This window comes from Calypte anna, chromosome 3, assembly GCF_003957555.1.
Source record: "Calypte anna isolate BGI_N300 chromosome 3, bCalAnn1_v1.p, whole genome shotgun sequence".
Lineage (NCBI taxonomy): Eukaryota > Metazoa > Chordata > Aves > Apodiformes > Trochilidae > Calypte > Calypte anna.
In genome coordinates this window covers 107979193-108004750 of record NC_044246.1, presented here as the reverse complement: position 1 = coordinate 108004750, position 25558 = coordinate 107979193, and the positions used below count along the sequence as shown (strand labels likewise).

The following is a 25558-nucleotide window of genomic DNA, read 5'->3' as shown; positions in this document are numbered from 1 at the left end:
CAGTCCCGGGGCCAGGGGGGTGTAAGGGGGTGATGCCGGGGGGGTAACGCGGGCTCCGGAGGCTCCGCCGTGGCCGCGCCCTCCCTGAGGCGGCCGCTGAGGGGCGGGGCCGAAGCGCCGCGTGAGCACGTAGGTCACGTGTTCCTTCCGCATCCGGGTACTCCGCGGAGGCTTCGGTCAGGTCCCGGTTCCGGTACCGGTTCTGGTCGGTGTTTGTTTCTCCTCTGTCAGGCGGCAGCCGCTTCCCTCAGACCGGCGCCATGGCGATGCAAGCGGCCAAACGAGCCAACGTGAGTGCTCTGCTCTCCCTCTGCTTCCTCCCGGCGGAGGGGGAGGCCCAGGAGGGCTCCTCCGGCCTGGGGCTGAGAGCGGGGCCTTCCCTCACGGCTTGGGCCACGGCCTTCCCCCCCCCCCCCGGGCCTTCCCCTCTCCGGGCCTTGCCCCCCCCTCCGGGCCTTCCCCCCCCCCCCGGGCCTTCTCCCCCCCCCCCCCCCCGGGCCTTCTCCCCCTCCCGGGTCTTCTCCCCCCCGAGCCTTCTCCCTCCCGGCCTTCTCCCCCGGCCTTGTCCCCCCCCCGGGCCTTCTCCCTCCCCCGGGCCTTCTCCCTCCCCCGGGCCTCCTCCCTCCCCCCGGGCCTCCTCCCTCCCCCCGGGCCTCCTCCCTCCCCCGGGCCTCCTCCCCCCCCCGGGCCTCCTCCCCCCCCCCGGGCCTCCTCCCCCCCCGGGGCCTTCCTCCCCCCCGCCCCGGGGCCTTCCTCCCCCCCGCCCCGGGGCCTTCCTCCCCCCCGCCCCGGGGCCTTCCTCCCCCCCCGCCCCGGGGCCTTCCTCCCCCCCCGCCCCGGGGCCTTCCTCCCCCCCCGCCCCGGGGCCTTCCTCCCCCCCTGCCCCGGGCCGTTCCCCCTCCCCCCCCCGGGCTGTCCTTCTGCCCCCCGGGCCTTCCCCCCGGGTCTTGCCCCCCTCCGGGCCTTGCCCCCCCCGGGCCTTCCCCCTCGGCGCACCTCTTGATTGATAGAAAACTTTTTCAAGTTTCTGTCAAAGAGAGGGGATCAGCGATGCGCACGGAGCGGGTGTTACCCCTAAAGTTCAGCACGTAGGCTGCTGGTTTTAAGGTTGGAAGTAAAACCCTCTTTGAGTCTTAACCTGTGTATTTATTTTTTTTTCCTCTGCCTCAGATCCGGCTGCCTCCCGAAGTCAATCGGATCCTGTACATCCGGAACCTGCCCTATAAAATCACAGCAGAGGAGATGTATGATATTTTTGGGAAATATGGGCCTATCCGACAAATCAGGGTGTAAGTGTTCCATTTGTCTTTGAAAAGCCAGGGATTTTATGTGCTTTAGTGCCTGTGTTGAGTGTCAGCATCCCTGTTGCAGTGGGAAGCTGATGGATTTCACAGCTGGAAAAGTTAAAGGCTCTTTAGCAGTTAAACCCACGGAACTTGGCTACCCTGAAGTGCTCATTTCTGAGGGAGAGTGGTTAAAAATGGTTGTGTAGGGAATAAAGCAAGTGTGATACACAGAATTGCCTCAAACAACCACAAACAACCAAGGAGGTGTGGTTGTGCTGCTGGTGCTGTGTGGGAATCTGGGATCTTGTTCCGGGAAAGGCAACAAAAGGGACTGGGGAAGTAACTAAAGGGACAAAGGGGCAGCTTAAACTTAGTGCTTGGCTAGATAGGTGGAATTCTTCATTAATAAGCATAAAGGAGAACCAATACTTCAGGTTTCTGAACATGTGTAGGTTTGAACAGGGTGAGGTGAAGAATGAAGAGGTATCCAGGGGGCTTCTCACCAGTGACACACTGGGGCATGCAGCCCCCTGGAGCTGCCAGCCACCTCTCTGCTGGTTGCTCAGAGCCATCATTTCCTGTTGTTTTCCCTACACATCCTGACACCATCATAACGTGGGACTCCCTTTGCCACAACTTCTTTGCTTTCTGCACTTTTTATCCCATTCTCCTCTTCATTTTCATATGCACCCCAGCATGGGCATCCATGATACCGCTTCTTGGGAGTTGTCTCCTTAGAAGCAAACACCTTAGAGACAGTTCTGGTGATCCAGTTTGCTGTAACTGTTTTCCAGCTGAAATCCTTGAGTTCTGTCAGCTCTGCCATCTCCCTGGGCCAGTCACCCAGAGACCCCTCCTGCCCCTGGGGTGAAGGAAGTGGGGGTGAGGGTCTGAGAGGCTCTGGCCTTGACCAGCAGGGCTGTTTTGACTCCCCTAAATTGATTTTGTGATGTGCCCAGAGCCACATCCCCATCCTGGGGAGGCATCTGCTCCAGACAGCCATTAACTGGCAGCCTGGTGCTGTGATATTAAATAAAACAAGGTAATTGCTGTGATAAAAACTTTAAAAAGTGTTTCCAGAAATACAGCAACCCCTGGCAGGAGCAGTGTCTGGTAGTTGCTGTGGAGAGGGGCATTTCCCTTCAGGAACACAATGCAGTTTTCCTGTTGTCTGGAACTGTCCCTGGCTCTGGACTGGAAGTGGAGATTGGTTTGGAAAGCCCAGATGTATTTTAATAATAATAATAAAAAAAAAAAGGTAATTTTTTTTTTTTAAGTGAAGTTACATTAGTTAATCTAATCCCAGTCACTGCTGAAGACTGCTGGATCTGTTTCCTGTCCATTTAATTTAACTTTATCACTGGTCTGTCTCTGCAGTGGCAACACTCCTGAAACCAGAGGCACAGCCTACGTGGTCTATGAGGACATCTTTGATGCCAAAAACGCTTGTGACCACCTGTCAGGATTCAATGTCTGCAACAGATACCTCGTTGTTCTGTACTACAATGCCAACAGGGTATGTACACCTGGGGCTTAAGTTCCCTCTGAACATAGCACAGAAAAACCCCAAAAGGTCTGAATTGACAGTTGCTTGGATATTTTTAAGAACTAAATCCAAGCTGGTAGAGGGAATGGGTTGGATAAATTGTCAGGATTTCATCTCTGCTTGATGATTTGTGTGCAGAGAAGGGAAAAGGTGTGAAAGTCATGTTTTGGGTGAGTGTGCTTTGGGAAGAGGCAGCAGCCTCACAACTGTACAGCTAAAACAGGGTGTGAGCTTGTGTGGGAAGTCTGCAGGTCTGACTGTTCTGACTGATGTTCTGACTGTGCCAGGGCACTGTGACATTGTGAGGCAGAGCATTGTGTGTGATGCTGACATACTCCAGAGTGACATTGCTTGTGGTTAAGGAGTAATAAACATGTCAGGAGTTTCTTTTTTTCTTCTCACCTCCTTTATTTCCCTAATTGCAGGCATTCCAGAAGATGGACACAAAGAAGAAAGAGGAACAGCTTAAGCTTCTCAAGGAAAAATATGGAATTAACACAGACCCACCAAAATAAACTGATCTTTTTGGAAAGCTGCTTTTAAGCCCTGCCATTGAGTTCTTGAACTAAACACTGGAACTCTCCATGAAGTACAACTGCTTTTTTAAAGTTTTATAAACTGTAATATGACTCTTTAGATCTTCACAGTAGAGTTAAATAAATGGAAAACATCAGAAGATTGGGTTTTCAGATTAAATCCCCCTAAGTCAACGTTGCTTCTCCATGCTGTGAGGGTGAGCTGGCAAATGCTGTGTCCTGACAGCCCTGTTTCCAGCAGGACCTTTCAAGATGGGACCAAGCAAGCTGAGAGCTTCACATTCCTGAGTTGTGCCCTATCTCCAGGGCAGATTTAAGCCAATGAATCCAAAGAGCTCCAGGGGCTCTGCTTGAGCTGTCTGAATGGAGGTAAAGTTCTCCCTGCCACAGTGGTTTTTGTGCTTTTTTTTGTTTTTTTAATAAAAATATGTTTTGATAGTTGATCACACCTGTCTATATTGTACACCTCTGGGAATGTGTGAATTTAGGAGCCTAAATCCATTGTGGGATTGTTAGTCTGCTGCTTACTAGAAACAGAGCAAGCCCAAATTCATGTTTATAACAGAATTTATTTTACAAACTATAGAAAAAGAACAGCCTCTTGAAATGCTCCAGCTGCTAAGGAGAATTCAGTCAAGGGATTGAGACAAAGCAGTTAAGCTGCAGGAAAACCATTTCACTGCTGCAGAGCTGGTGCCATTGAGGTCTGTGTGAGATGTCCCAGGTTTGCAGTGAGAGGACAGGAATGCACCTGATGCTGCTTGATGCTGAGCAGAGAGCACCCAGCCACAACCAGACAGCAGATGGTGGGGGTGTTGTTAGCAAATACCTGTAATGTGACTTTTCTACTCGGTGAGCTGTCATGTATTTCATGTACACACAGTTTTAGATGTACATACATGTTTAGGAAAAACATTAAAATTTTTTTGCTCTTTTTTTCAGCACTCATGCTTTGTGAATAAAAATATACAAAGTATGCATAGCATAGCAGTGTCTTTTGGAAGTGGAAAAGAATTACCTCTGCCTCTGTTCTGAGCCAGCTGGGAGTGTTGGAGTGACCCTGCCCCTCAGGAGCATTTCTCTGCTTAGATATGATGTTTGAGTCCCTGACCAACGTCCAGCCAGTGCAGAACACAGGCAGATGCAGACATGCTCTGCCTGGCAATTTGTAATGCAAGTAAAATTTTTTTCATTGCATTATACTGCCCTAAAGGATTGTTTCCATTTGCTTATGCTTGGATTTTTGTTGAAATTGTCACATAAAGAACCACACTGGCTTTGTGTCCAATCAGTTAAAAATAAAAGTGTCTATATAGTTTGTTTGGGTTTTTTTTTTTCATCAAGGCTTGCTTGGTGCTGTGCTACTCCCACATGTCACCCCTCTGTGCAGAAAGGAAGTCACTTGTCACCTGAAGGTCTGTGGCACAGGGAGGAACTTGCAGAGTGCCCATAGAATCACAGAATCAGCTGGGTTGGAAGGGACCTCAGAGATCATCGAGTCCAACCCTTGAACCACCATTGCGGTTGCTAGACCATGGCACTGAGTGCCACATCCAGTCTCTTTTTAAATATCTCCAGGGATGGAGAATCCACTACTTCCCTGGGCAGCCCATTCCAATGCTTGATCACCCTCTCCGTAAAGAAATTCTTTCTAATGTCCAACCTAAACCTCCCCTGGCACAACTTGAGACCGTGCCCTCTTGTCTTGCTGAGAGTTGCCTGGGAAAAGAGACCAACCCCCCCCTGGCTCCAACCTCCTTTCAGGGAGTTGTAGAGAGTGATGAGGTCTCCCCTGAGCCTCCTCCAGACTGAACACCCCCAGCTCCCTCAGCCTCTCCTCATAGGATCTGTGCTGGATCCCTTCACAGCCTCCTTGCTCTTCTCTGGACCTGCTCCAGCACCTCAAGCTCCTTCCTGAACTGAGGGGCCCAGAACTGGACACAGGACTCAAGCTGTGGCCTCACCAGTGCTGAGCACAGGGGCAGAATCACTTCCTTGGACCTGCTGGCCACATTGTTCCTGACACAGCCCAGGATGCCATTGGCCTTGGCCACCTGGGCACACTGCTGGCTCATGTTCAGCTTCCTGTCAATTCCATCCCCACCCTGGCATGAATGTTCCTGTGTGCTCAGTACCCAAGTGGTTGTGAAGGGAACCAGGCTGAGGGTGCCACCCCCCAGCTCCCTGGGGGAGCTCCCTGCAGCTGCCATGTGCTGTGCACCTCATTTCTCAGCTGGGGGGAGCATGGAGGGTGATGGTGATGCCCTGAGCTGGCTGTTTCACCCCAAAGCAGCAGGGAGGAGGCAGCTGAAATGGCTCAGCTTAAAACCCCACCCTGTGCCGCAGCAGGGAGCTCCCCCTGAAAGGGGCTTCTAGAAGTCTGTAAGATTTTTTTCCAGGCAGGATGTCAGGATGTCACAGCAGTTTCAATTCACTACAGTCTGAATCCAGGGCTGGGGCTTGATTTCCAGTGTGATGAAACCAAACTGCAAACGCTGTTGGTTCCTCCTGCTGTTTCCAGGCTGCTGGTACCTGCTGTTTGCAGACAGAAAAAGGCTCTGCCCTGTCCTGTGCTGCAGAACAAGAGCAGCAGCAGCGTGTGTAGTAAAGAGAGAGAGAGACGCTGAGGGAGCTCGGGGTGTTCAGCCTGGAGAAGAGGAGGCTCAGGGGAAACCTCATCACTCTCTACAACTCCCTGAAAGGAGGTTGGAGCCTGGGGGGGAGTCAGTCTCTGTTCCCAAGTAGCTCCCAGTAAGACAAGAGGGCATGGACTTAAGCTCTGTCAGGGGAGGTTTAGGTTGGATATTAGCAATAAATTCTTCACAGAGAGGGTGATCAGACATTGGAATGGGCTGCCCAGGGAAGCAGTGGATTCTCCATCCCTGGAGATATTTCAAAAGAGACTGGATGTGGCACTCAGTCCCATGGGCTGGTAACTGCAGCAGTAGTGGATCAAGGGTTGGACTTGATGATCTCTGAGGTCCCTTCCAACCCAGCCAATTCTATGATTCTGTGATTCTAAAAAAAACCTGTCCTTGCTTTGGGGCTCTTACATAAATCTGTCCTTCCTTTCCACAGGTTTTTAAAGGTTAAAACTCTGCTCCTTTCCGTAGATACAGCTACGTACAAATGTCACACACATGCCACCAGCAGCACATACTGGTGTGGCTCTAGGCTGATGGGCTGTTTACACTGGTTGCTGTGCATTTAGGAGGCCCCCTGCTGTAAGAGGAACTGGAGGTGCTTTTTGCTGTGCTGGATTTATGCTGTTAATAAATAGTAATAAATACTGATAATAAAATGCCAAAGTGCTAATAACAGTGCCCCATGCTGCCAGCCTTGTTTGAAATGATATGCAAATAGCACATTGCTTCTGTCAACAGAGCGTGGGGCTTGCACTGCAGTGTCTGTTTTGATGAGGATTTGATGCTGTTTGAAAAACATATATAAAAAGCAATTCTTTGGGGTAATAAGATTAATAAAAAATCCTTCAGTGAATCCTCAAGATCAGCAGCTTTTGATTTCTCTGAGAGCTCAGCTGCTGCCTTTCATTAAATATTCCATTTCATACTTCCTCTAGTGCCTGTTCAGGGCTTTCAGTGTCCCTGCACATGTAAAATGAAATAATAATTTGTACCTGCAAGACACAGGGAATGGAAATCGAATGCCCAGAGGAGTGTTTTGATGAGGTCTGCTCAAGATTTTGTTTGAAATGTAATATCAAAAGACAGGGAAATGAGTTCAGTTATAAGAATGGCAGGGAGGGCAGCAAATAAGGCAGATGTTACCAGCCTCATACTCTGCATCTGTGCTGGTTTTTGTGTGTGTTCACTTTTCATTTTATTTTTCAGGAAGTAGGGCATGAAATTAAGCCTGGAAGGTCATTTTTTTTTCCATTGATGCTGTTTAGAAATTAGTAACAAAAGCATATCTGATTACACAGGCAGCGACAAGAGTATTTTTTCCAATCCATTATGTAGTGATAATAATTATATGCACTGTGTTGATCGATGATACAATTAAATAAATTAACACATTTGCAGTCAAATAAAGAGCTGAAGATTACATTTCCTTGAAGACTTAATTTCCCTAAGTATCACAAAGGACAATTAGTTTTCCTTTCAGATTTAAAAAAAAAATTGGCATGAAAAAGGCAATGAAAAAGGCTTCTAACAAAGGCCTGTGCAGAGAAAGGGTGATGAGGGAGCGAGCTCCATCAGCAGCTGTAACAAGGATTTTACAGGCTGGGTAACAGCTGGGTTGTGCTGCTGGGCAAAAGGCAAGGGCAGGGATGCTCTGCAGAGGGAGAGGATACACCTGAATCCAGTCAACTCTTCCAGCCCTGCAGGGACAGGATTTCCACTTAAGAAACCCAGGAGCAGCAGGAGGGAGTGAGGTCCTACCTGTGGCTTTAGCCACGGCTGAAGCTTTCCAAGATCTGATGGAGGGAGCACGTGGCCCTTCCAGGGATGCTGAGCCAATCCTCTGCATTGCTGCTCACCTCTGAGGCATCCTGAAAAGGTCCCAAACCAGGACCTTTATGGTTTTTTTTTTCTTTTTAATGATCAGCTGACTTAAACTGGGCCACTGGCAGAAGGAGCTTTAGCCCAATGTGCTGAACTGACCAGGCTGTGGTCCACTGACCCAAGATCTCTCCAGGAGCTCAGCCCTGCAACTGCTGCAGCACAGCCTGAGGTCTGCAGCCCAGTGCTGGTATCAACACCAGCAACAGGGCAGGCAGGGACACTGAAAAAGAATTTGGGAGAGCTAGTGGGCATCAAACTCTGGCAGGTCTAACCCCCCATGTATAGGGGAAATTAGCCCTTATAAATAACTGTGGGTGTGTAACAGTGCTGCTGCAGACATCTGATATTTTCACCAAAAAAAAAAAGGATCCTGAAAGTCCTTTAGCTTCTTTATAGAGGGGGGAGCAAGAAAATACATTTACTCCACCAGCCCTTGGTGGTTGTTACAGGCTGGGTGAGGTTAGTCTGTCAGAGGTGGGTTTTATAGTGTTATTAATTCAAAATCTCCAGTGTAGCTTTGTGGGTAAAATGAACATTTGGAGAGAAAAGAATGTGAGCTGCAGGCACTGGGGAGATGAGCAGTGTTCCTCTTCTGTGCCCTTTTTCATCTCCTGGAGGATATCACCTGGAGATACCTACACAGCTTTGCAGTCTGTCTGCAATCCTTCCATCAAAAAATCCCTAAGTTGAAAACTATGAAAATAGTTTACAGTCAAGTTAAATAAAAATAGCATCATGACCCAGTGATACTTTTTTGGGGGATTTTGGGTTTTTTTTCAGAGAAGAGGATAAACTGAGTTTAGGCAAAGCAAAATAACAACACAGATCAGGTCCTTCTCCTAAAACCAGGTAAACAACAGCCTACACATCATCACGTCTTCAAAGGAAGGACCAGCATTTCATGAATTCACAAAGCCATCAAATGAAATAAATTTTGAGTGGCCATAGTTTGGATTTGTTTTGTAAGGTGGATGCACATAGTTCTGCTCTTCTCTACCCTGTCTGAGCTCCAGTAGAAATTTTTTTACACTAGATTATATAGAGAAACAATTAGCATAAAAATGTTAGTGATTGTTTGAAGAACTTAGAATCATAGAATCATAGAATTGGCTGGGCTGGAAGGGACCTCAGAGATCATCGAGTCCAACCCTTGAACCACCGTTGCAGTCCCCAGCCCATGGCACTGAGTGCCACATCCAGTCTCTTTTTAAATATCTCCAGGGATGGAGAATCCACTACTTCCTGGGGCAGCCCATTCCAATGCCTGATCACTCTCTCCGTAAAGAAATTCTTTCTAATATCCAACCTAAACCTCCCCTGACACAACTTAAGACCATGCCCTCTTGTCTTGCTGAGAGTTGCCTGGGGAAAGAGACCAACCCCCACCTGGCTCCAACCTCCTTTCACGTAGTTTTAGAGAGCGATGAGGTCTCCTCTGAGCCGCCTCTTCTTTAGGCTGAACAGCCCCAGCTCCCTCAGCCTCTCCTCATAGGGTCTGTGCTCGAGTCCCTTCACCAGCCTGGTTGCCCTCCTTTGGACCTGCTCCAGGACCTCGATATCCTTCTTGAACTGAGGGGCCCACTCACCTTTATGAGTGACTCAACTTCTTATATACCAAAAAGAATTCCAGTGGCCAGGGGAGAAAAGCAGGAAATAGAAACAGCAAAGTATCAAGATTTTATTGTTTTATATATATATATACTTTTAATTCATAAATGAGACAGTATTTTTTTTAAAACAGCAGCAAGCAGAACATACAAGTTGAGAAAAGTGGCAGCGCAGGTAACTCTGTTTGGCTAATGCCCGTTCATGTACAAGGTGTACATTGGATTTATTTTTCTTTTGAGCACCTTTGTAGTTTGTTTTTTTTTTTTTTCTTGGTTTAAGTGTACAGTAAGGCAGTGGTTTTTCAACAAGGAATATATATATATATTTATAATTATATATATTTTCAGTCATCACCGTGAATTATCTTTACATGCAAATTAAATAAAATGTACAACTTGAAAATCTTACAACAGTAGACATTTTTCCCAAAGCAAAGCTTCTAATAAAACGCAAAACCAGACACCACAAAGTTAAAAAAGAGAAGGCAGGAGCTATTGACAGGGCAGCTTGAGCAGGGAAGATTTGGATTCCAGTGAAGATTCCTCCCACTGCTGGCAGGGTGAGGAAGAGCAGATGGTTATTAACAGATGTCTCCAGCCAACCCCCTTGAGAAGATTCACTCTAACCTGAGAAGCTCCACGTCAAAGAGGAGAGTAGCATTGGGAGGGATGACCCCAGGGTGGCCTGTGGCTCCATAAGCCATCTCAGGTGTGCAGGTCAACTTTGCTCTTTGTCCTAAGCTCATCTGTGTTTTGGATGATGGAGAAAGGAAAAGAGAAGACAAAAAAACCAAAACAGCATTAGGAGAAAAACAAAGAACAAATCACTCAGTGGCAGATTTACAGAATCAAGGAGGGTTGGGACCTCTCATATCCTTGAGAGGAAGGTAGGTATGTTCCAGAGATTCTAGGAATCCTCAAAAGGACTTCTTTGGCTGGAGAAAAGGGCACTGATTGCATTACTTTCTTCACAGGGCTAGAAGTCATTTTCTCTTCTATCCCTCTCTGGAAAAGCACAGTTCCATCATTCCTCAGTGGATTGTTTCTCATTTTGCATTCTTTTTTTCTCTCTATTTAAGCATACAGAGTTATTCCTATGATAACATTTGAGCACTCTTCTCCTACACTGAGCTATAGCAGCCCCAAATGAAGAGTCACGGAGAATTTGCACCCTGATCTCATTCAACCTTCCACCTGAGGACCCTGATTTTGCACTCCTCATGTGGTGGGGCCTCACAACACTGCAGACACAAAGCAAGAACTGGCAATGAATTGCACTGCCTGGCTCTGTAGGGTTTTACTGTCTTGACACTCAAAGTGTAATTAACAGAGGGCAGTTTCCTTTGCCTCAGTGCAGGATTGGTCAGTGCATGTTAACTTGTGTAGCTGGGAGCTTAAAGTCATAAAAATCTAACAGTGCAGTTTGGTACCTCATTCAGTAAGGGTCAAAATCTTTAAACCAGTCACAGAAGTCACAAAAAACAGCAGCTGGGACTTTCATGGAGTAGCTGAATAGAGGCCACCCCATAAGGTGCTGCCACCTTCAGAGGCAGCTCTTTACTTCTGGAGCTGCCCCTGGTAAATGTGGAGCTCACAGGGCACACAGGTACCTGGGGAGGGGACTGCACCTCTCCCTTCCCAAATGCAAACCCCATGGAAAGCCCCATGAGAAGGGGATATCCCTGGATGGATGGATGGATGGATGGAGGAGAGCTGCAGGATTTATTGCGCTCAAACGTGCTGTGCTTTCAGAAAAAACACTCCATCTCTTACATTGATTTCCACTTGATCTTGTCACCACTGCACACACTGGACATTGCTGTGCTCACACACCTGTCAGTCAGCTGGAAGTGCAGACAGAATAATTTCTTTGTACCTGTGTAACACCTTCTTCAAATCCTTTAATGACTTCTTGCCTGCCAATCTTGAACCTGAAGGGCTTGTTTCTGTCTCGGGAGGAATCAAACTTCTTTCCATTCTGTAGCATTCCTGCCAAAACAAGACACACAGTTTCAATAGGAGCTACATCTCAATTTAAGTGTTGCAGGGGGAGGGAGAAGAGTGAAAAATTAGTGTTTTGGTCATTTCCATTTCCATTTTGAAGTCTTATCCAAACAGCAAAGGCAGGAGAATCAATGCAGTGGTACCATATTGTTACCTTTGCCTCCCAGTAATTCAGGCTCTTATATGGAAATATATTTTTATTCTTAAAAGTACCAAATGTCTCACCCAGAAGAGCTGTTGCTCACACAGGGGGCCTTCCTGGCCAAGCAGATGAAAGTAGGCAAGGAACAACTGGAGAGCAGCAATAGAGAGAATCCCAGCACAGGTGCCTGCTCCTAAACACAAAAAAACCCTCCCTAAAACAAACCTACAGACAATGAAACCAAATATAATATAAATTGGACTAGGTTTACTTCTCTTTAAATACTTACCACAGACTTTAAGACACTTTTAACAGAGTACTAACTAAAGGGAGGCTGCTGCCATGTGTGGCCCAACACTCACCACAGTCAGGAGGAGCTTTCCACCTTTGGGTGCGGATATAAGATCAAGGTTTGGGAATTCTTGAGCCAAATTTGCATCCAGGTAAACATGTGCAAGTGCAGAGGAACTCCTTTGACTTGTTCCTGCAAATTTACTCCAGAATACCTAGAGGAAATATTTGGCACCTTGGCCTGTGCACCTTCCCTCCTTGATTTACTCAGGAGTACTTGAATAACGTGCATTACACAAACCTGGCTCTTCCACACCAGGCATGTGAAACTTCCACACTACATTACAACCATATGAGTTTCCTTCTTGTACAGAAAGAATGGAAAGGACTCTGCCTTCAAAAATATAAAAATAGCCTAATTACTACCCTAATTCTTTATGTTTTCATTCAGCCACTAGAGACAAGCAGAGGAGCACTTGACTCATTCCTTTGGATGGGCAGGACACTGTTTCAACCCCTGTGTTATCACCTGCTCAGATTCCCCAGCAAATGGATAAACCTCCACAATTAGGTATTCTCAGTCTCCTTTCTAACCGTGGATAATTATCTCAGTTTTCAACTTAAAAGTAATTGGTAATTGCTCTTTCAGAATGTTATACTCCGGATTTTGCAAGGTTGGGTAGATATTTATAAATCAGAATAAACCTTTCCTTTGTAATACTGTAGTGCCAGTGTTCTGAGCATAAACCATGACCTCCTGTGCAAGGTGCTGTGCAAAGAAAAGTTAATTTCTAAGCAAATATTGAGGAAGTTTATGGTTGAAAACAACACAATCAAGCACAACTTAGACAGAAAATGCTGAGAAGTAACTGCCTTTTATGATCAAATATGAAAAATACAGTTTTACTGGTTTCATTTCATTAAAGCAGTTATATTAATAGCCCAGCTGATGAACAATTCTTATTTTTCAGTGCAAATCTTCAGTTATTGTCCAAACAACAACACGAAAGGCATACACTGATGCTTTAAAAGTCTGTGTTACAAATCAGAGGTAAATAAAAAGAGATGTGCTATAATGAAAAACAAAAACTTAAAGGGTAGGATTCATCTTACCAGCAACTTTTGAGCTAATTACTCTGCTTCCCTCTCTAATCAAGTCAGAGAAAAATGCACTTTCAGGGGTAATTCATCTAACCAAATCTAAGGATCTATGCTAGAACATAATGAATTGCATCCCAGAAGTGCTTATTTCTTTCCAGTGAATATAAGGTAGCCCCAAACAACGAGCTCAGACATGGATGTCTCCAAATTCATTAGTAGTTAAATCAGTGGTGATGGCATTCTGGACTTGCAGTAATGAGAGCACAGTATTTGATTGTTCCAGTGGGGTTCTGTGTCTCAGTATTTCATGTCAATATTAAAGCCAAATGCCACATCAAGGCAATTTAGCTGTTGACTAAGTACAACATTTGTCAGAGCTGGAACTTCAGAGACACACGTGTATGTGTTTAAAACCTTAGGAGGAAAATTACGGAATAACCTACCCTCAGGTATGGTTCAAAACCTTCACCATTAGTGCTTGTTATATTCCAGAAGTCTTTCACAGCACAATAGTGAAGTATTTTATGCACTCTCCGATGCCAGTCCATACACATCTTATGCAATCAGATGTGTGCAATAATAAATATACAATGATACACGTGCTCAGTGACATCCCTAAAGCCCCTCCAAGCAGGCTGGGAACTGGCACCAGCTGCCTGCACAAGGTTTTCTAGTTACAGAAAAACATGGGTTCATTTGTAATGTAGAAAAGCAGCCTGCATATGGAGCAGGGCAGGCAGGGAGAAGCAGCTCAGGGGGAAATCTCAGGCATACCATATAATCCTTTCTGAATCCTTTTTGAAGTATTTGATCTTCAACTTAAATGGCAGTCCTTCCTCACAGCAATTTTATTTTTAAACACATCATGAAACCTTATGATTCTACAAAACGGGAAGAGATTATTACAGAATCCCAATATTTAATAGTTTTAATATTAAAACTTAGCAGTGTCATTACAGTCTGCATGTTCAAAGCAGTGTGCAAACATTATTCTTCACTGCAGCCCAAGGAGGTAGAAGAAGATATTTATTATAAAACAACATCACTCTGCAAGTTCAGATTCAGATGCAAAGTTCCACAATGTTTTCACTTCATTTTGTAATTAAATCCTATTAAAATACTTAGCTTAAAGGCCTGATGGTTTACTAAATACTACACATCAAACCAACAACAGAACCAGAATTAACTCTTCACAGATCCCAACAGCTACCAGATAATGCTTCCCATTTAAAATAATGTTTCTACCTGCTCATAAGCTTGCTAGTGTAACATATATAACATAAAAACTGACTCTCATTTCACCATCAAAAGCCTACAGAAGATGTGTTCCACCTAGCAGAAGAAAACAGGCTGCTTCTCCTATATTTACAGCAACATCCACCTTTCAGAAACAGCTGAACACTCATCAGGTAACAAATTCAGGAATGTAACCACCTCTGTCACCCTATTGCTTCTGGAGAACAAACTGGGATTCAAAGAACCAGATGTGTCCATTTTCACCAGAGCCCTGGCAAGGGGGTCAGTTTTTGTGTGACTGCCCTTTAAATGAAGAACCAGTTTAGAAATGAGTCAGAGTCTCATCTGCCCTGGAGGAGTTCTGGTCTGGATTTAGATCTCAACTTTAGATCTTTTTTATCTCTCTATTTCTGAAAGTTGAGTCGACTATTCAGGCTCCTGGGAGATAAAACAGCATAATGTTTTATTTTCTCTCTTGCTAATGCATCCATTTTTTTTTCTTTGTGAAAAGAAATTGATTTGGTTAATATTTTCAACAAGAACAAATGCCCATTGGTCTTCTAGGATCTTTATTTATCTACCTAGCAACAAGAAGAAAAAACCCACAATCTGGAACTGAACAACAATGTTGTTCTGCAAAGTCAGAAAAATCAATTGAAGTTTTGACTGAGCAAGGACATCCAGATGCTTGTATGCTCACTTGTTATAATAACCTTATGTTTGATTCTGAAAGCTAAAAATCATTGCATTAGAATAATTAATTGTATAAATTCAATAATGAGAACATTGTGCAGATTTGAAAGCATTCTGATCTACAAGATGTCCTAATTAATAACTAGTTTTTAAAAATTAGGTGGCTGTAGAAAAGGAGATGTTTCAAATCATGCATCCTTCTGAACCACTGTAGTTCACACAATTGAAGCTGGAGATCAAAGAGTAAACAAATTATTTTGTTAGGGAACATGACAGATATTCACCTCAACTGCCATTTGGGCCAAAAAACCCCAGTGAAAACAGTCCAGGTTTAACACAAGCTATTATTTTGTATTAGAACACACATGTGTCTGCCCTACTGTGTTAACATGAATTAACTGAGGTCAGCCAGACCACATAATTTAAGTTTGGTCCCTAAGGGAGGGGTGCTAATGGCACTGCCTGTACTTACCTGGGAAGCCTTGAATCTTTTAGCCAATTTCAACCAAATCTGGCATAGCAGTGTGGTTCATACTGACAGAGATCCTATGGATGAAATGCTATCTGTTTCAGAAGAAGATCCTGTAAGCACTTTTACCAAGAGACAGGCTCTATCTTTATTTGTTATCAGAGAAGTTGTATTATTGAGGTCAGGAATGGAAAGCCATGAATGCTGCAGCTGGACCACAGGCTAAGTTTCTTTTTTCCAGAGGGTTTCTTCATCTGAGGATGGGTCAGCTGGGAATTCAACCAAGCATATAACAAACCCACAGAGCCAGCCTGGCTGTTCAGACACCAGCTTACACCTATGGTCCCAACCAAACCCTTGATTTCATCAGTTGCTCTCCTTTTATCCTTTGTGTGGGATTCACATACAAGTATTGGGGGGATAAACTGAACAGGTGACTTTCAAAAACAGCAGAATTCACCTGAAAAGTATTCCATTACCTTATGTTTCAAACTACCTACAGAACTTAAAGGTACTACAGACACTGTAAGACAGATAATTTCTGATGGTGGCAGCAGAAAGAGAAGCAGACATTGAGAAAGTGTTTCTAGGATGCTATCCTATTTCACCTTACGTAGACCAGAGGTTCTTTAGGACAGGGACTGTATTTTGATGCCCCTAATGCAATCACCTTTCCAATCATGCCTTCTATTAAATATGTGCTGTTATATACTTGCCATTTGGGTTGGTTCCTAAGGCTCTGGGAAGCAGTGTTGGCTGCAATCAGTGTTGCTGCACCTTAGGAACTTTTGATCTCAAGTGCTTTTTTTTTTCAAAAAAATACATGATTTCTATGTCAGAATATGTCCTGGTTTGGGAAATGCCAATATTTGGGCAATATGCCAATATTCTGTCAGAAGAATATCCCAAAAGCTGAAAATTCTGCTTTTGCCCCCATTTACAACCTGTAACTATAACTAATATACATTTTTAATCTGGAAAATATATTATTTGGAACTGTTTAGAAGCTGAGCAGAAGGCTTTGTGTCAGCATTGACACCTTCACAGAGTACAGAAGAAGTCAGCTCAGCAAAGCAAAGGAGTTCAGCAAAATGGCACAGGAGCAGCTGTAGAAAAACACCTGTAAAGTCACAGGTCACATCCCAAGTTGGGTTACACCAGAACTCCACTGATTTCAGTGGTCTTATTCACATTTTCCATAAAAATAGATCAGTTCTTTTCAGGACTCAGTTCTGCCACACTGCAGTAGAGCAGGAACCAGCCCTCTGTGATGTCCTCCCCAGCTCATGGCTGAGGTAACACACCTGAAAAACTTGTGGTTTCCCACCAGAAACAAGAAGATTTCCCATATAATTTCATGTTAAAAGCAGAGATGTTAGCAATACATTTCTAAGCAGTTGCAGTCAGGGAAATGCCCAGAGGACCTGACATGCCCCAGCACCCCAGCACTTTCCATCTGAATCCAGACCTGCACAAGCTGAGCATCTCACCCTTCTTGCATTTAAATTTGCCATTTCATGTGTACCACAAAATTCACTGCTTTACACCCTAGCATCATAACAACAGCTCCCAGTAACCTGTAGCTACACCTGGCCACGAGTCTTCTTCCAAACCACCACACAGGTAGCACACACCTCTGATTTCTTTGCTTCAACTTCCAAACTAAAGCCTTTTTTTGAATGAATTTGGCATGTCATCAGTTTTAGTGATGAAAATAGTTTTCATGAGAAATTATGATTGATGTAATGGAGAGAAAGAGTGTTGAATGTGAGCTGGAGGATGCTTCCATGTCCTACTCTGTGAGCAGTCACCTTCCAGTGTCCTGCCTGGGGCTCTGGTCCCTGACCAAGGTCCCTTTGCAAGGGAAAGCTTCAAAACCAGAGCTTTAATGCCCCTGTAAACACAAACTCAGTTTTATCCCTGCTAACTTTCCTCTGCTTAATATAAACAAAGCTTTATAAGGAAAAAAAAATATTTGCTGGCTTAGACTGTTTTGGGTTTTTTTTCTGACAGTTTAGAGCCACTTGGGAAACAGTAATTAACCTTTTCAAGGAATTTTCAGTCCAGAGGGATAATAGTTGAAGAGACCAGGGGGTACAGCTATGCAACATATCACTTTACCACAGTTTTTTTGTTTGAAAAGGCAACAGCAAGGATTTGAATGTCCAGCTTGTTGCCATGACAAACATTTACTGACTCAAAGTACAGAGATGGGAAATGGATGGTGGTGGTGGTGACTTCTTAGTTCCAGTTACTGCAGCACACTTCAGCAGAGGTTGATCTTTTCAAGACAGGCAAAGCTGCTTCATTTTCTTCATGTATTATACACTCATTTATCTTTAATGTGCAGTAAGAGCAACACTATCAATTATTTATAGGGCAGCTGACAGCATGCAATGAAGACACCACAGACAACTATTCAATAATGCATATACCATGCACTTATATATCAGTGGTGAGGGCAACTACAAGACAATATGAAAGAGCCCTGCACTTAGCTTGACTTCACAGCCAAGAAAATTACATGGAATTGTCTAGTTCACTCTCCTGAAAGGCATTATTCTGTCCTGACACTTTTATAGATTTGCATGTTTTTAAAAAGTAGATTTACCTTCAAGGAAGATATAAGGCTCAACAAGCACATTCTTCATTAATTGTAAAGAGACTAAAACAATTCCTCTGGCATCCTGTTGCCTTAAAACAATAATTTGGTTTTATGGTTTGGTTCTGTCATCATTACAAAGTTCAGCTGAAAAATATACATGCTCTGCAGCATAAGGCAAATTTCATTTGAGTAAGTTTGGCAGAATCAGGTCAATCTGGGTATGCTAATGAATAGGACAATAGATGGCTAAAGCAGCATTTTAGAGAGAATATATTACTCCAGAAATACTTTGAATCTCTTTCATTTCCACCCCTAAATACCATGTCCTGTACTGCAGATTCTGGAGGGAACATTCCTGTCTTTCTGTCTGCCCTCAGGTACCAGCCAAGAAGCACAAAGAACAGTTCAAGAGCAGGGCTGCAATACAAGGAAGACATTTTGCAAGATTTCTCACCCGAAGTGTGCAAAGGACTTAGCAACTATTCAGTTCTTAAATAAAAAGGAGAAAACAAAAAACATTATTGGGGAAAAAAGAGAGACACACACAGGATGCAATCAGAGAAGAAAACACAGGTTCATAAAAAAGAGAATTAACTGGGACATAGGATGCAGAGTCAACATGCCAGGATTACACATACTGCAAGCCAGAGGCAGACACAGTCGTCCCATCATGATCTCATGTGCACATAAAACATACACAATGTACATAAAACATACATAATGTACATAAAACATACTTAATGCAGAATTCAAATCCCTTCTATCCATGACATCCGACTTTTTGATCCAGATTGGTCAGACATACCTGCAATATTCCTTATTTCAGGGATGTGGTAAAACCTTCCTGGCTGGTGTTATGCAATATCCCCTCCCTTCACAAGCACACAGAGAATTCCTGGGGAATCATCTCCTCCCACTCAGGACTGCATGCAGGAGCAGGAGACAAGATTTCCACCAGTTTGGGGCCACCACAGGGTCTCACACAGTTTCCAGGGTAATCAGGGGACACAAACTGCTGTTTCACTCAAGGAACAAATCCCCTGCCCAAGAGTGGAGAATCACAAGCATCCAGATTCTGTGTTCTCTCCATTGACATGGATGGATCACAGATTTCTAGGTAGCTAAAGAAAGCTGAGAGTAATTCCCCCCAAATTACTTGATCACAGTCAAGAATAGTGAAAAAATGCAGTTTAAAACCAAGTTGTTTTTGATTTGTGAGTCAAATACTTTCTTGTAGATTATGTTGCCTATGGTCCTTTAGACTCATTGACCACAGATCTACCCAGTCACTTACTGTATAGTAATACATACAGCAAACATGCTGTAGAAATAACAGAAGGCAAAAGTCCTCTTAGTCTTTAATTGAACTCTGAGAAAAGTTTTTTAACAAGTTATGTCTTGGGGGACCCTGATTATGCTGTCAGAAGTTCAGCCAACCATTAAGATCAGATAAATTCAGCATTTTCCCAAGCAGTCTTTATCACTTGTTGCAACACTCCAGTGAAAGAATGTCTCATTCAGATACCATTATTTTTCTAGGCTGTCTTTAAAAAAATACATGAGATACACTCATCTAAAGAACACATCTTTATTTTGATGCTCTTCCTACCTACTAGGAATGCATCTGCTTCCACAAAAAAAAAAAGCATATATTTTTAGTTTTGTTTTCACTGTGAAGTGTTTTATGTGCTCCAAGACAAACCTGAGCAATGTCATAAATATCACTCTGCCTCTAAACTCAGAGAGTGTGTTCTGAAATAGTACTGGCTAATAAATTCTTATCTTGCCACATTTGTTTTCTGTTTTTCCTCATCGTTCCTGGTGCTGTAGATTCTCATTGGAGTAAACTAGCACAGTTCCCCTGATATCAATGAAAGTACAAAAATATATGTAGCAGTTTAAGACCTGGACCATGATGATTTAAAACTAACTTGAATGATGCACTTGGGACTGTTCTCCAGAGCAGAACCCTGCAAGAATACAGAATAGTGTAGATTTGTGATCAGAGCAAAAAGTTGGATGTCAAAAAGAAGAGGTTCTGTCACCAGACAGCTGTGTAAGTATAACTCATCTTCATTTTTTTCCCTGTGAAACAATGGCTGTCGTTCCGCCAAGGTCAGAAATAAAGTTGCCACCATATCCAGTAATAAAATTATTAATTAATATGCTTTGCCTTAGGTATCTTGAAAGGCTTAATTCAGTAAGACACTAAACTATCTTCAGAGCACCAGTGGAAAGGAGCTATTAACAGCATAGTTTGTTATTATAAATAGGTCTTTTCCATCTCTATGTTTTGATCTTGGTGATCTTATAAACAAACTATGGAAAAAGTGGCAGCTGTTATCTTGACAGATGGGTCTCAGGCATTGCTCTGCTGGACATTATTCAGTCACCTCTCTGGAGAACAATGGGAATTTCCAAGTGCCTTTATCTCTTCTCATCAATTTAACAAGCAGCTCATGTCTTAGACAAGTGAAAGGAAGAAGCAAGGAGAATGCAAAATAAATGTTTCAGGGGAAAAAATCTGAGAGAAAAGGGGGGAGAATCAGAGGATTATCACCTATTAGTGAATCCTCCCTTGGGTTTTATTGAAGTGACAGACAGAAAAAGAACCAAAAATTTTTTACAGAGGCAATGAAGACAAACCAGCACTTGCAGAAGGTGGTCTCCAGAAAGGCTGAGCCTCCAGCAAGCAGGGCAGGGTAAGGACAAGGATGCACTTCAGTCTTCAGTTCTCCGTAGAATTTAGTATCATCCATTTTGGATGCAGAGTTTTGAATCTAATTTTAAGGACAAACACAAGCCTGACAAGGGTTCATCATTTTTTAGGGGTGCTTGGATGAGAGGGTGTTACTGCCCACAGTTTTCTATCATAAACACTTCCCAAAAGCACCACAAGCTCAACTCCACCTCAAGCTTGAATTTAAAGCCATGTCCTTCACCTTTTCACACTCAATAGCATCACCCTCTGTGCTCCCACTTGAAGCTGTACAGTAGCTGGAAATAGGGAACAGTGTATTTAGGAGAAACCTAAGCAAGTAGTAGGAAGGATGGACTCATTGGATCAGCTGTGCCAGCAGGGTTTGTCCCTAAATTGTCCTCCTCATCATCAGTCTGAGGAGGCACTGCACAGACTATTAATATTTTTTCCAATAGCAGAACTATTTCCACACTCAGAACTGCTGCATACAAAAGACATTGTAAATTAAGCCAGTTTAGACACTACAAATAGAAATAGCAGTCAGTCTGTAGACACAAGCAACAAAGATAAACATTGCCAAAAATATATCAACAGCACAACAGCACCAGTTGAGAGTAGACCAAATAGCAAAGCATTAAATAAACAAATGTATTATTACACCAGCAATGAAAAGCCAGAAGATTTCAGGCTCCCCAGCAAAACGTGTAACATTATTATCCATAAAAGCAAAGGCAGAGATGGTAACTCACAGGGATTGCTGTAGACCAGACAGCTCTATTTCACAGGTCACACTCTCCTTTATGATCCCAGTGAGTGTAACTGAAAAGCTTGCATCCTGTATCAGCAACTTACCGTGTGAAGTCAGTAAAAATACTGTTTTAACACATCATGACCCACAGAAAAATTAAGAATATTTCTATTCAATTTTATCCAAAATTCTAAATAAAATACAATTCAGGGTTGAATGGAATGACTGAAACATCTTGCTTTAGAAAATCAAAAGAAATAAATTGCCTTATGTCCATCTGTTTCATTCTACTGAAAATACACTGCTTTGTTTTCAACATGAACTATTTAAATTCAGCTTTGATGTTGTCTAGAAAGTTCTTGAACACTTCCATCTTTCCAATTATTTAACATCAAGTATTGCTCAGCTACATCCAAGTGAAAAAGCCACTGGAGCTATTAAAGAGAAGAGTCAAAATTCATAAGGAACGTGCTGAAGGGGAGACACAGCAGATAAAACTCAAGTATACAGACAGCCATACCAGACAAAAAAAAAAAAAAAAGCCAGAACTAATCTAAAATTGACTTATGTGAGAGGGATGAATTTATCTGGTCTAAAATAATTATCCACCCACACACTAAGAGGCATTCTACATCATTTTTAAATTAATTGAACAGATCTCAGACCAGGCCACTCTGCAACCCATACTGAGCATCTAAATGCTCCATTCATTGAGGCTGCTGCTTCCATTTCCCCATATTGCAGAACAAAGAAAAAGGGTTGTGGGAGTTAATTTATCTCAGCTTTAGGTACCATTTTAATGCTTAAGCACCATTCTGCAGATTTACTGGTTGCTTGCATACGGAGTTCCCCTGATCCTGCTAACAAGGGCAGCGATCAATCAGGCTACAGAGGTTTTGGAAATTATTCATCAGAATAATAAATGTTCTGGGTGCTGATGTTATCAAACAGTTGCCAGGAAAAAAAAAAAAAGAAAAAAAAAAGGGAAAAAAAAAAAAAAAAGAAAAAAAAAAAAAAAAAAAAATTTAAAAAGGGAAGTTACATAAACCCAATGAACTTTAGTCATCTATGTTTCAAATACATCTAAACACCCCTGCTGATATGTCTCAAAACTGACATAGGTACATTCCTCTCTCATGGGAAAACAAATTTATTTGCAGCTTTTTTCAAGAAAAAGGATGCAGAGAAGTTAAATTTTTGATGTATCTAATCTGTGTTCCCTAACAGAACTGAATATCTGGAAGCTTTTGCCTGCTCATGAGACCAAAGCTTGCTAAGGAACACAGCCAGGCACACTTAAGCCATAACTCTATTTTAACAGGAACAAACCACATGAAAGTATGTTCTGCATCTCATGTCACATCTCATGCTCTGCACAGTCTGCAGTCTCAGGCAGTATCCTAGAGACACAGAGCACCCATACACTGCATTCCTATTTTGTCTGCTAGAAGCATCCACCTAGCACAAGAAATATCACTGGGTAATAAAAACACCACTTTCACCCACCATTTTTGGAATAATTTTATTGCTTTCAACTTAATGATCTGCCCTGGAGTCAGGACACTTTGATTCATGAGAACCTTCTCGTCATCACTATTTGGTCTTTATTCCCACATAATTCAGACAAAGGCTTCTGCATCCCCACAGCCTTGGCTACTGCCTCAAATAAACCTGAGCTTTACAGCTTATGATGTGCTCCCAGACAGTGGCTATCAAATCCTTCAAGGCTTTCTTTGATACTGGACTCTCTGCCAAGATCATTCATCAGCTGCATTTTCTTGCTGATAAGCTGAAAGGCTCAGCTGAGGTTTGGGTTTTTTTGGTTTTACATCAAGGTTTTCTCTCTCTTGTACCCATCCTGGCATGATGAGGGTGCTCAGGCAGTGCCTGTGGCTTTTCCAATACTCTACAAGCCATCTCCTTGCTGCCTTGCCCAGCCACTTGACACCTCCATCCCACTCTGTATGTTAAGGAAATTACATAAGGAAATAAGGCTCTGTATCTCTCTGCTACAGATCTTCAATCCTGGAAACACTCATTGGAGAGCTGCATGGCAAGCTGGCTGTGGCATTAAGCATGACTTCTGTTTCTGAGCTCCTTCTGCCCTGCCATACCAGTTTCATAAAAGTAAGACCACTATTCTCTGCAGGTTTGCAGTCTTAGCCTCTTCTCTGCCTCCAGTAAAGTTTTACAAGTCACTGGTGAATGGATACTCACAGCCTGAACATCCCACTGAATCCATGGGGAAGGAGAGGCATCTAAAACTAGCATGGTATTTGATGGATTAAAAGCCTGAGCCAGCCATAACACCTCTGGTTCAACTGAACTCAAGTGTGTATTTCTGTAATTATTGTGTGCTTTGCTTTTTTAAGGGTTTACCTTCTAGCAAGTGGATTATATACTGCCCATTGTCCTTATGGAGCTTCATGTTCTCACTTGTTGTTCATGGCCACCTTAGAGAGGTTGTACACATTTCAAAGCCCTGTATGGTCAGTATTTAGGAGCAAATCTCCAGGCAAAAAAACCTGCATATAAATTTTTGCAGAGGTAGCAAATGAACCAGTGAGCCCTTGTGTGATCTACCCTTATACTGAGGTGGTTTCCATAATGAAAACAGCTTTTCCTGCAAAGATTTGAACAGCTGACTCAGGAGGTTATGACACTGGATACCTAACAGCAAACCTCTAATTAATGTTCTGCAAAACAGGCTCATCAGGAGCTTCCCAAGGTTTAAAAAAAAAAGTAGTATGATTTTTCAAAAAAGTGATTTATAAACTCGCTGCATTTGGACTGCAACACTGCATTAAGCAAGAGAAGCAATCTTTGGAGCAAATAACACAGTCTGCTTCTGTTCAGGTGTATTATTTTTTTCTACTTCTGTTACACCAACCAAATTATGTGGATAATACAGGCACAGTGCACTTTGCAAGGAGCCAGAACTCAAACAGTGTTTCGTTGCTTCTCTTTGAATGGAACTGCTTTATAGGACCATGAAACACAAATATTGGTGCATTGCAGAGTGTCATTTTTAGCTGCTGCAATACCACATCTTGTTTGGGTGTCTGCTGCCAGATGACATCATCTTGTAGCAACTTTTTCAGTGGAGCAGCCAAAGCTGCTTCTCCCAGGGTACCTTTGACTAGAAATCCAACAATCCCATATAAATACATATGCTTTGTGTTTGTTTGTTTGTTTGTTTTTTAAGTCTTCCTGCTGCAAGTCAGACTGGGAGGATAGGAAGGAATAGAAAACTCTTCCTCTCAGCAAGGAATATCACAGATGGCCCTGGGAAAGCCAGGGATGCTGATCCTGTTGTAGCATATGCAGCCTAAAAATGAATCAGAGCAACAACAAATAAATACTTATGTGGTATCAATTCATCAGAGCTGCTGTACACATGAGTACACACAATTCAATTTTCTCATATCAGCCTAAGCTCTGCGACAGGTTCTCTATCTTGTAATCTAGTAATGGCTAGAGATGAAGCCCCAGCAGTGAAAAAGAACAGAAAGGCTTTTCTGCCATGCTGCAAGGATGATTTCTGCTAGAAATACTTCCCAGGCTAAGAGCATGACACTAGGCTGTCAGGTACCATGGACTGCAGGCTGAATGTCTGAATAGATTTGTCTTGGCCTCCATATCAAGTCTGAATTTCAGAGATGCACTGTGCACCTTCAAATCAAATATCAAACTTCCTCTGGGTGAGCTCCAAGACTGGTGCTGACTCTTTGTATTGCTTAATAAATAAAGGGAGGACAATTTAGACCATGGATGTCTGTTTGGGGTTTTTTTTCATGCTTTGCACAACCATAAGAATTACAGATTTTCATACATGACAAGAAGCTGAGAGTGAGCATTTCCAGCTATGACAAAATGTGTGTTTTTACTCTGAGGCACACAGGCTTTGTCCCAGTGACCAGGAGAACAGGCTATCTGATCCCTAATTTGTTTAACAGCTGGTGCCCAGATATGATCTTTATTTCTGTCTTTGTGGTGACAGTGCTACCAGACTAAGTGCATTAGCCCATGTGTCAGTTTGGTTGCTTATACCTCAATCATTTAAGCTC

General features: G+C 43.3%; 2 protein-coding genes across 2 annotated transcripts in view; one reads left to right on the top strand and one right to left on the bottom strand.

Moving 5' to 3' along the window:
* The first annotated feature begins 95 nt into the window (after positions 1-95).
* Positions 96-4685, top strand: SF3B6 (splicing factor 3b subunit 6). The gene is made up of 4 exons (XM_030448611.1): positions 96-290; positions 1171-1289; positions 2664-2802; positions 3258-4685. The coding sequence occupies exons 1-4, from the start codon at positions 261-263 to the stop codon at positions 3345-3347; spliced, it is 378 nt and encodes a 125-aa protein (XP_030304471.1). The 5' UTR covers positions 96-260; the 3' UTR covers positions 3348-4685.
* A 4873-nt stretch (positions 4686-9558) lies between these two features.
* The window catches only part of FKBP1B (FKBP prolyl isomerase 1B), a 40618-nt gene continuing 24618 nt past the window's right edge, over positions 9559-25558 (bottom strand). Inside the window, exons 3-4 of the mRNA XM_030447389.1 lie at positions 11378-11490; positions 9559-10247 (exon numbers count right to left, since the gene is read on the bottom strand). Coding sequence (XP_030303249.1) covers positions 10119-10247; positions 11378-11490 — 242 coding nt within the window. The 3' untranslated portion in view covers positions 9559-10118. The remainder of the gene's footprint in view (positions 10248-11377; positions 11491-25558) is intronic.

Excerpts from the sequence above, each read along its gene's own strand:
- SF3B6 (XM_030448611.1), top strand. The coding sequence starts at position 261 with ATGGCGATGCAAGCGGCCAAACGAGCCAAC. Across the intron at positions 1,290-2,663 it reads CCTATCCGACAAATCAGGGT|TGGCAACACTCCTGAAACCA; the intron begins GTAAGTGTTCCA and ends CTGTCTCTGCAG. Across the intron at positions 2,803-3,257 it reads TGTACTACAATGCCAACAGG|GCATTCCAGAAGATGGACAC; the intron begins GTATGTACACCT and ends CCCTAATTGCAG.